Here is an 11658-nt window from a genome sequence, read left to right as displayed (position 1 = left end):
TTCCAGGCCCTTTTCCGTCTTCGAAGGATCATACGAATTCTCGCTTACGAACAAGTGACGAAGCTCTCGGTCAGCTAGCCGCCGGCGGCTCTTGATGTGGTCTCTCGGCTACCAGATATCATGCTGATATATTTGTAGTCATATCCTATCGTGCTCAGTCATAATAAACATTGATGCACAAATCCTTGCAAAGTAGGTCGTTACAAGTCATCGTCTGCATGGTTTGGGTCTGAATCAGCCCGCTCAATTACCACGGGCTTGAATCAGCGCGCTCCATTACTAGGGGTCTGCGTCTATTACCGCGGGTCTGAATCAGCGTGCGCCGTATAGCGTGCACCATTACCACGGATGGATATCGCGATGAATGTAAACTGAGCTTATCCGGGTCGCGGAGACGCTGTGCTGTCTCCAGCTCTGTGAAGACGGACGATCCTCGAACGATGGGCTCTGAGCGGTGCCAGTGCTTCCGTCATCCCCGGCGGCATCCCGTTTCCCAGGAGGAGCCAGTCTCTGTCGCTAAACTCAAAGATTCCAGGGCTGGGGCTGCTGGCTAAACATTGCAGAATTTGTAATTAATGGCTTTTAGAACGGCACGTCTCACTGTCCTGTTTTGACAGTGTGTGATCGTATCTGACTGTCGGACATACGGCCTCGAGGCTCGAACCGGACGAGTGTGACTGTCCTTATTGATTGAATGATTCCGTTCTATTTAACATTAGTAGACTCTTATCCATCTTCAATGAATGATCGCGGGGGGGGAGGGGCGTAAAAGTATTGCGAGGTCGTCAGCACCTCAATGCCTTTAGGGCTTAAGCTTTTGGGTAAAGAGCAGGTGTACCTGGTTGCCAATGGTCGCCATTGAAGGCATCGTGCTGGCACCCGTATTGCTCACGGTACGCTGCTGATCATGCATCGTCATCGTCCCTTTTGGCTATCTTGTGAAAGGTTTTGGTTCCTGACTCATGAAGTCGTACGTACATTTAATATCGATTTCAACCTATTGAAGTACCCGTTCGCTTATTGCGATGTGCCACCCCATGGCTTGTAGTTTCTGGTTTCTCCGCGCTAGCGTAAATTGGCAACAATCCCCATGTTCGATGTGTTTACAGGAAGCAGTTTGATCCGATCTTCCTCAGGGGTGGGTAATTGTTTTACGCCCGGATCCGGGCTCCCCGCGAGGCGAGCAAACGGCTTCTCGCCAGTACGCCACGATAAATCACCGGACCAATCAGATGGCAGGCCGGTGGTCCCGATTCCAGACTCCTGGCTTGTGCCAGACCTATCAGGTCAAAGGCTAGTTAATGGTCCTGGTTCTGAACTCCTGCCCCACGTGGCTGGTGGTCCCGGGACCCGACTCCTGGTCCGGACCAATCAGGTAACGGGTAGTGGTCCCGTCTGTTGAATGGCTGCTGGCTCTGGGCGCGTCTTGGGTCTCATACTTTTTCTAGACTAATAAAAACAATGCTTAGTATTTACATACCTACATAACTTGTATTACACAACTAGCCGGTTTGGGGTAGCTCAAATAATTCAGTGGCGGATCTTGTCTGAGCTCGACAGTGTGAAGTCTCATAATAACTTGTGGTCAGATTCGGTCTCCGCTAACCAAGCTGGTAGCTGGTGGCGGCTGGTCCGTGCCAGTGCGTCACGCTGCGCCCTGTCCCTCGAACCCAGCCTCGTGTCGCACCCAGCTGTCCAGTGCCCGTCTTCCCAGTCTCGCCCGGCTCTCAACACTGTGACGGTTACCTAAACAGACGAATCTCTGATGTTTCCGGAGATGGTCATTTGTATACCAGAGCGGCGACCGGCGACTGGTCAGCTATCGGCGACTCTGGCCACAGACTGAGACCACGGCCCGGGCCGCCAGGGTAGACAGGCTGACGGGCCGACGGACTGACGATTGACGAACTGGACGGACGGATTTGTGAAACTGCTGGCTTTCAGAGACTGGCCGCAGGCCACGGCCGACTTGGTAGACAGGCTGACGGGCCGACGGGCTGACGGAATGATGGCTGGCGGACAGACGGACTGACTTGCCGTGGAACTGCTGGTCGGCTATAGTTGACAGTTGACACCATGACCGCGGCCGCCTGTACAGACCGACGGACTAACGGACTGATGGAATGATGGCTGACGGACTGATGTTTGACGGACAGATGGACTGGCGGACGGACGGACAGACGGACTGGCGAACTTACAGACTGACGGACTGGTGGGCTGACGGACTGACGGACGGATTGACGGACTGACGGGCTGACGTGCTGAGTCACTGACGGTCTAGCGGACTGACTTGCCGTAATACTGACGGTCGGCTATTGGTGACGCAGACATGGCCGCCTGGACAGATATGATGACGGACTGACGGGTCGCGCTGTCCTAGATAGTCTGAAGGGCTGGGGACGTCTGTGGTGGTTAGACAGACCGACGGACTATGGGACAGCTGGGCGGTGTTTCAAGGCGGAGCGCTGCAGTGCGCTGCGCGCATCGGTGCGTTGGGTTTCCATGGCAATATCAACAAACTTCACTCTGACGCTAAGCTATGACGTCAAACAAATGCTAGCGCACCATGGCGCCAGCGCCGCCAGCACGTTGGCAGCATTTGCACTCAAACTTCTGTTCAATTCCGTACTAGGTTTTCATAGACATCTGTTCCAAACAAGATTTATCAATTATCATAAGTTAATGGATCGTACGCAACGCCATTCGAGTGACGTCAGGGGTATGCCTTAGCGCCCAGCGCGCTGCAGCGCTCGCAGCGTCGGGCGGTGAAACAGCAGGGCCCCGGGCAGATGGGCTGACGGACTATGTGACGACTGGGTAGACGGGCTGTGACTGGCCATACGAACTGACTGACGTGCTGACGAGTTGACGGGTCGTGCCCGTAGCGCCACCAATCACGGCTGGGATGACGGACCACGGACCGTAGAAGTGTTTTGTTCGATTGGTACTGTTAGTGACGTCTGATGATTCACCATTGCCTCGTCTGACAGAGAATGATGAAGCGGCCTCTTTATAAGGAATCGTGTCAAAACATGACAGCGATGATTTCATCAACAAAACAATCACCTCAGGCTACGTGCTCTTGAAAGCCAAATGGAGACTGCCCTGTGCCCAATGCCCATGCCCATCATGCCCTTTGGGAGAGGTCCTGAAGACGCGCGGTGCACAGCACGACCCATTTACCATCGCCACACGTCGTGACCAGGGACGTCCTTAGATGGCCAGCAGTCTAAAAACGAACCCATCAGCCACAGTCGTGACTGTTTCTCATTCCCTGAAACACTTGGCGATTCCTTGTGAAGACTCGCAGCGCTGTACCTAAAAGGCGCCCGACGCTGTCAGTGGTCGACGCACGATCGTAATGGTCCTCCTACGGTCGGTGACTGTTATTGTGTCGCCGGTCTTTGGAGAGCCGGTCGGACCGAGGCGTGAATCGGCAGTTGTCGACCCTGCGACGGGTGGGCGCAGCAAATGAAGCAGACGATCAGAAAATGGCCGCTTGACTTACTCGTAGCCTTTTCATAGTCGTCGTGAGTCGTCATGTCATCTTGACGAGTTTCGGTCACGTCAAAGACCGTCTGTTGTATCTAACCTCGAAGAGTGCCCGATAGCGATGTTCAGTATATTTTCTAGGCCCATAAGCTCTATGCTGGGCCTAAAGGCCCTTCCAACAGGGAGAGGTCTGACCTCAAATGAAGTTGCTCCTTTCAGTGGTCACATTACGCTGAACTGCAAGGAAATGCCCAGCATTTATCCGCTCAGTGCGAAATTTCATGCGTCACTCCTGAGCTATGGCCATGCTTGGCGCTTTGCTCCGTATCAGATGCATTCAGTGGCGATGGTGCAGCTACCGCCAAACTGCTGAAATCCTGCATCGCTGGTGCACAGTCCACACTTCCCCCGGGAGGTAAATGACGCCAGTGTTTACTGGACTGATATCCGTGTGGGACTGACGACACCGCCGCTGGCTGCTCGTCACGGATCCGTGCAGCGGTGCCTACCGGACAGCCGAGACACCCGAGGTCGGTCTGTGTTTGACCGCAGTCCTGCAGCCGCTCGTCTGTTGGGTCTGCCTCTCCGGGGTCAGATAGATACTCTGAGAGTGTATAGTCAACTACAGAATGATGTTCCACTCCTCAGAAGCTTTTAGTTAACCGGAGCGCCAAGTTGTGCCGTCTATCACGCAATTACGCGTGTCGATTGTGAGCATTGGGATAAAGCTATAATTTGTGAACTCAGCCCGTGTGATGCGGCACAGCCTACCACTCCAGGCAAATAATTGCCTGTGAAAAGTGGAACATCATTCTGTAGTCGACAATACGGTCTGATGATACTGAGCAGATATACATTATACAGGGCTGCTTGGGTGTTTGGGTGGATGATGTGAGTGCATTCGGTCAGCGTTTAACGAACGATTTTGTGGATTTCATATACGAGCGATGATGGCCCTACTAAAGGACTTAGCCTGATGGCCTTGTTCAAGATTCGTCCAATACGCTAACTAGGGGACAGACTCCTTAGGTCGTCGAACTGCTTCTCTGCAGTGCAGATGAAATGAATGCGCTGGAGAGGGACGCAGTTTGGCGCCTTTCGGGAGCCCTTAATAGATAAACTCCGGGTTTGCGTATTGCTACTATCGAACCTCCTGCTAGCTCACAGTTTTCAGATAAATCTACTAGGACTAGCCTGTTTGGCTTGGCTTTGCTGACCTGTTTTCCACCGATTGCTGACCACTTCTTTATCTGTCCCTCCGCAGGAACTTTTGCCCGATGATGGTGGAGAAGCGTGTCTCGTGTCTGGAGAAGAACGGGACGGAGGAGTACCGGGTGCCCGACCCGCGCTGTCACCTCACCCGAAACTACCACGACTGCCAGCAGACTGTGTCAGTCAGAGGGTGGGAGAGTGTCAGTGTCAGCGGGGTGTCACTAAAGGCGGGGTGTCGTTGTTGTCAATATATTCCTGCCCGGGGCCGGGATGATTCAATAAATGTCACCGAGGTTTTTTAGCGAAAACTCCGAGGGCCGTTAGGCCCGAGGTGATTTTGCTAAAAAAGCGAGGTGACATTTATTGAATTCCCGGCCTTAGGGCTGGAAGGTATTTCCCATACCTGCCAAAAAGCTCACAACTACATGATAGTGACGTCAGCTGCAGCCGTGTGGTTCAACGCGTTTAACCACACTCCTTGAACCACACGGCTGGCAATATTAAAGCACTGCATTAAACTTTGAAAAGTGTGGTACAGTGCACGTGCCGTTTAAATGCCTGGATGTCTCGATTTAATCATGCAATGTAGCAGGTATGGGAAAATAAAAACCAGCGTGTGCGGGGATTCAGGAAACCGGCTAAACGGGCGTAGCAGGTCATTACGTGATTTGCTCTAACCCGCGCCCCGCTGGGCTATTCAGCCATACGCGCCCTGCTGGGGGGGGGGGGGGGGGGGCAGATTCTGCCCCCCCTGTCTAACTTCCGAACCGATGGTCGTAGAAAGACGGGGAAAACGGCAATCGAAAGCTCTCAACAAGGCGGATCTTAAGAGCGCAAATTTTTTGCTTAAGTAGGTCAGAGGTCAGGTCAAGGTCAGGTCAAGGGTACAAAATGCAAGTTTCTACAGTATCGGCCTTGCACCGTAGTTGCCGAAGAATGGACGGAGACTGATTGCCCAAAACGTGTTCTTAGACTACCAAGACAATATTCGTTGCACACAATGTCATTCAAAGGTCAAGGTCAAGGTCAGGTCAGGTCAGGTCAGGTCACCAAAAACAAAATATAGAAAAGGGCATGTGCGACACATGTTTTATGGGTCATTTTACTCATGGAATTCAATAGGCACACTCAATAAGTGATATGGACCACCTCTGGATGAATTTCAGGTCGAGGTCAGGTCAAGGTCAGGTCAAGTGAGGTCAAATTTTGAAGTTGGTTGTTAAGGCCTAAAAAGGTGTCTATCCGATGCAGTTTTTCACGGCGAATCGAATGGTGCTATTTTTATTTCCGTACGAGGTCTGGAACTTCCAAAAAAAATCATTTTTCAAAAATTTTGTGTGTCGTGACGTCATAAAATTTTGAATAACTCCCACATTTTTGAACCGATTCTTCTAAAAATTGGCATGTAGGTGCACATAGACCACTTCTTTGACATATATTCCGGTTTTTTCGATAAACTCAAAATTTTGGATTTTATAAATATTTTCCCAAAAAAGTCAGTTTTTTGGAAAATTTTTGGCCAAAATCCAAAATTTTCAAAAAACCGAGATAGCCATTTGATAGACAAAGTAGAATCACGTATAACCTTTTTTGTTACGTCTTGATTCCTTTAAAAATGAAGAAGTTAGCGGCGTTTGAAATTTTGCCGTTTTTTAAGCGAAAATGGCGAACATGACGTCACTAAAACGTCAATTTCTCAAAAATTTTCCGACGGATTTCGCTCAAATTTGCAGGGAACGTGTCAAATTGATGTATGATAAGGTACTGAAAGTTTGACGTCGCTGGCGTAACGCGTTTAGAAGTTATTGGCGAAAAACGGGAGGGGGGGGGGGCAGATTCTGCCCCCCCCCCAGCGGGGCGCGGGCTATTCGATCGGAATATGAGAAACCCAACAAGAACTTGCGAGATATGGGGGTGGAGTGCAGCGCAATATGAATCTTTATTATCATTCTTCAGTTGGCAATCGCCTGATCGTGTAGCTGGCTGTTCCACAGCGTGCGTCACAAGCCCAAGTACGTGAAGGCCTTCAAAACGGTGAAGGTTCTGGGCACCGGCTGCTGCCCCGGATTCGAGGGACCTCAGTGCAAAGAGGGTGAGTGCCGTCGGATGGTCAAAGGTCGTATGAGTTGAGCCGAGTTGCTGTTCGTCATACACTTATGACTTAGGTACAAATAGACAAGATATCTCACCCCGTAAACATGAAATAACTACGACCATTCTCTTGAATAACGTCTGTCATGTGTTCTGCTACAAATTACAACTAATTAATTGTCACCTCCGTCCGCAGCCTGTTTCAACTGCACCGACTTCAGTGACCTGGTGAGCCGACTGACGACCCTGGAGCAGTTTGTCGGCATCAGGACCGGGGAGCGGCCTCAGTCGGCGCGACCCGACTCGCCAGGTTAGTTCAGAGGGTCGCCACAACGGGCGAAACAGGCGGTCAGGGCGCTGGAGGTAGCTGGGGTAAAGGCTGTCGGCCCCTGGGTGGTAGCCTTTGGTTATAACTACTGATGCAAGTGGAGCTGAATGTTATGTTGCATTTGTTTTCTTCTGAGTCTGATATTTAGTGACAGTAAACAAAGTGTCACTGTTGATATAAATGAGCTCATGAGAGACAAGCTTTAGAGTGTTTGCGGGCCATCGTTAGTTTAATTAGCTCCGAGATAAACTAAGTGCTGAGGGGGAAGGACAGGTTTTGGTGGTGATTGATTAGTATGAGTCATTGCCAATCACGGTGTCATTAATGCCTCATTATATATTAGTTTACCGTTATACCAACACTGGTCAAACTAATTGCCCTTTAGTGTGTTGACTGTCCAATAAATGAAGTGATATACATAGGGCTGATGAACTTAGTGTGAACGAAGGGGCATAAGGGCTGATGAGCTCAGTGTGAGCGACATAGCGACATAATTTTTGGTAAGATCTGAGCCATTAACTGGACAAGCTGCTCAATTGGCCAACTGATCTCTCTCCCCTCTGTTTCAGCGTCTCCGCCATTCACCGGTCTGGACGCCCCCGCCGGCGACTCTCCGCCGTTCGAGGAGCCGCGGCCGCCGGCTCCCGTCTCCCCGACAGGCCCCGTGTCGCCGCCGGGAGGACGGGAGTGCTCCTGTCCACCGGGACCCTTCGGTCCGCCGGGCCCGCCCGGCCCTCCGGGACGGGACGGCGCCACCGGTCTGCCGGGCCCGCCGGGACCCGAGGGCCCCGCCGGAGAGCCCGGCAGGGACGGTTTTCCGGGCCTCAGTGGGCCCGTCGGACCCGAGGGACCCCCCGGAGCCCCCGGACTGCCAGGAGCGTCAGGTGAGACAGGTCTTTGCCCGCCATCTGTCGAAGTTTCAGGGTTAGGTTTTCGTATAAAATGGGATGTCAGCATTGCTCATTGTTTGATGTCGAATAATTAGGTCAACCGTTGCCGCCCACTGTTCCCGTGCTCCTCGTTTGATCGGTCCTTTTGCATCATCCCTTTTGACCATCCTGACACGCGGATCTCTGACCATGCTATTACATACATCTAACCGTGAACATTCTGTTATAGGTGGTAGGTCTGGCGGCCAACCTAGCAGGCACATGATTTGCCTCAGTATCTCTGACTGTGCACTCATGTATTCTGGTGTAGGTGGCCGGTCGGTCGGCCAGCCGCGCGGTGATATGGATGTAAACTGCATATTGGAGGTAACCATCCACATTCTGTTACAGGTGGCCGATCGGGCGGCCAGCCGCGCGGCGATATGGATGTTTGGTGGAGGTAACTACTTACTACACATTATGTTACAGGTGGCCGATCGGGCGGCCAGCCGCGCGGTGATATGGGCGGCCCGGCGCTGGACCGTCCCGTCCCCGAATACTCGGTGCCGGGCTCGCCGGGACTGCCGGGCCCGATGGGTCGGCCCGGGCCGGCCGGACCGCCCGGCCAGCCCGGCATTAGGGGTACGTACCGACCTCCGCTGGGTTAGGGCGGCAGGGAACGAGCCTCATTCCTAGACACAATCTCAAACTCTCCGTTCCGTCGTTTTCATCCTTAGGGCATTCAAATCCTTCTTCTCCACGCCTCCACCCCCTGTTCCAGTCTGGACAGGCAAATTTATCCCATGCGGGAGGCTCCACATCAGGAGCAGGCCCGTTGCCGGGTGCAGTGACTGTTAGAGGGCTGGGTTGCCTGTCCATTGGATGGGCTCAGCCCCGACGGGCCACCAGGGTGCCCGCCCAGACCAATGCCCCCCCCCCACACTTCCTATTATCCTTCCGGCTCTGAAATGGTCCCATTAGATCAAAAGAGTATGCCCCGCGCCCCCCCCCCCAAAAAAAAAAAAACAAACGATCTCAAACGAGTGGAAGGACTGCGTCTCTTCGTCTCTGATGTTGGCATTGCTTGCATCGTGGTCATTTGTTTTTGTGTTTGTGCGTTTTTTATTTAGTATTTTGTTGTTATGCCTTTAGTCATCTTAGTACTGCTTTCGTTTGCAGTTATTTCTTCACCATTGCCGTTTTAACTCTACTACGAATTGCATTGTCTAGCATAACGTTTTTTTTTTTTTTTTAGATCAATGAAGCGAATTATTTGATACTCGGCTTTCTCGTCAGCATCCACTGTTGCTTTATGCGACCTTATGCTGAGGTTCCAGTCCCGTTCTGACTAACTTTGTCTCTCATCAGACCGGGACTGAGATAACTGACCGGAGTTCCCCGTTCTCAGGAGAGCCGGGCCTGGCGGGTCTGCCCGGCGTGAAGGGCGAGGCAGGCCAGCCAGGTCTGCCCGGACCCGTCGGCCAGAAGGGCGAGATGGGTCTGCAGGGTCTGCGGGGCCCGCCCGGAGACCCCGGTCTGTCGGGTCTGTCCGGACCCAAGGGAGACCCGGGCGAGCCCGGACCGCCCGGACTGCCCGGTGCGCCCGGCGGCGACGGAGGTGGGTGCCGATTGGGGGGGGGGGGGCAGGGGTGCTGAAGGGACGGAGGTGGGTGCTGAGAGGAGGGTGGTGGGTACAGATTAGGTGCTGAAGGGAGCCAGAAAGATATGCTACAACGAGGGATGCTAAGCTTTAGGAACAAGACCAAGTACCACCGTCTCGAGCGCTCACGCGGGAGGTTGGTTGCCAAAGGGAGGGAAATGTAGACGGGGACAGATGCCGATGCGACAAAAGCAGACAAAACTAGGTGTCAACTGGAGGGACCAACCGACCGCCCAATCAGGGTGGGTATGCCTGTAGAGTCAGCAGGTCATGTAGCACGTAACTAGCGCGATCTGATGCCGTCACCAGTCGGAAAAATGAAATACGTTTGATTGGTCGTTCTACCGCGGCTACATACGTGTGTGAGTGATAACGTTGTGGGAAGGACGCGATTCTTCAAGCAAAAAAAAAAAAAACTCAAGGAACGTCTATTATGGCCCTTCAGCTGTGGCGCTTTTGATCAGACCAGAACTGAACGTTTGTCTTGGAGTGTTCCTAGAAAAAAAAACTTTGTGGGAATCGGTCTGCCTGCTGTAGAGGCTGTCACTGTTCAGTAAGTAAGCCCATAACACGTTCTGTTTTTGGCTGCAGCAGCGGCAGGTGCGGGCGGCCCGCCGTCGAGCGAACTAGCCGAGAGGATGGCTGGCCTCGAGGCTATGGTGCAACTGCTCGAAGAGAAGGTGAACGAACTCAGAGGTGAGTCAAACGTTATCTATCCTAGGGACTGGGGAAATGGTCGATTCTGCTGTTGGGAAGAATACAAAAGTAATAGTTTTCAAATATGTTGCTATTAACATTTCTTGTCATTGAGTAGGTTTGTATTTCGCTGTGGAAATGAATTGCATGATTGTGTCGTATTTTGCATCTACGTCAGCTCACTGTGCTCCGTGATGATGATTTCAGTCTACCCCCAGGATGCGTCGTGTTCTTGTACCGCTGAACGCCGCAGTACGGCTGCAATGTGGCTTGTATTGCCCCTCCGATATTCTCCTTCCCTGTATGTATGTCTGTCTGCCCCTGTCGGTTCGGTCCGTGTTTTACGCGACCCCGACGCTGTCCCTCCCTGTCGTTTTGACCCTCACCCCACCCCTCCTGGCAGACTCGGTAGAGCTGGCAGCTCCCGGCCAGACCGTGGCGCCCGGCTTCCAGACCTACGAGTACGACGAGGACGGGTTCCAAGCCACCACCGAGGACTACGGAGACTACTACGGAGACTACACGGGCAGCGACGACTACACCGAGTACGAATTCCAGGACGGCGCGGACCCGCAGTCCCGCCGGAAGCGCCGTCCCTCCGCGCGCCGTGGCAGGTCGGGCCGACTCAGGGCACGGGCCAACGCGCACCTGAGGAGGAGCGGCGGTGCGGGCTGGCGGCGGGGGGTCAGTCAGATCAACACTCACCACGCAGCCAGGAACCAGGCGTAGGGAGGGGGCTCTCGAGGGAGGCTCCGGCAGGCAGAGAAGGGCGGCCCGGGCAGAGAAGTGTGCCCGCATGGATTGCAGAGAGATTGGCAGAAACGGTAAACGTTGGTCCGGCATTTGGCCAATGATTTATGCGCTTTTATGGAAGGAAAGCGGGTGCTAGAACTTTGAGATGAGGACAGGGTCAATGCTGGACGGAAAGTTTTTGGTCAGCCTTCTGCGGGTTTTCATCGGGAAGATTTGCTGAAGAAGTGCTCTCACTCACTGACAATGTGCTGCATTTACATTTAGCGCTTTTTTACGTAATGAAGTGTTAACAATTTACACTGCCAGCGAAACCGATCTGTTCCATTACTGTTCCAGCCTGTTTTGCTTAATTCTTAAACATGTTCCCTGGAGGGAATAACCGATGCGTGTGGCGAAAATATAACATGAAAACAAGCTGTTTTAGCCTCGCCCATGTTACTTTCTCAATAGAGTCGTGATGCCTGGTGGCTAGTCATAAGCCCGGAAGCTCTCGCTGTACATCCGAGACACGAGGAGAGCTCTCATTCAACTCTCCTCGTGACTACTCTTCTTGTGAA

At 52.8% G+C, this 11658-nt stretch overlaps 1 protein-coding gene across 1 annotated transcript; it reads left to right on the top strand.

The window, feature by feature from the left end:
• The first annotated feature begins 4760 nt into the window (after positions 1-4760).
• On the top strand, positions 4761-11524 carry LOC122389565 (collagen alpha-1(I) chain-like). The gene is made up of 8 exons (XM_043381721.1): positions 4761-4882; positions 6699-6796; positions 6992-7105; positions 7693-8007; positions 8482-8634; positions 9401-9610; positions 10244-10348; positions 10752-11524. The coding sequence occupies exons 1-8, from the start codon at positions 4770-4772 to the stop codon at positions 11075-11077; spliced, it is 1434 nt and encodes a 477-aa protein (XP_043237656.1). The 5' UTR covers positions 4761-4769; the 3' UTR covers positions 11078-11524.
• Positions 11525-11658: the final 134 nt, after the last annotated feature.

The sequence above is a fragment of the Amphibalanus amphitrite genome, unplaced genomic scaffold, assembly GCF_019059575.1.
Source record: "Amphibalanus amphitrite isolate SeventyFive unplaced genomic scaffold, NRLGWU_Aamphi_draft 000362F_arrow, whole genome shotgun sequence".
Taxonomy (NCBI): Eukaryota; Metazoa; Arthropoda; class Thecostraca; order Balanomorpha; family Balanidae; genus Amphibalanus; species Amphibalanus amphitrite.
The sequence above is the reverse complement of the archived record's forward strand: the minus strand, read 5'-3'. Positions and strand labels throughout refer to the sequence as shown.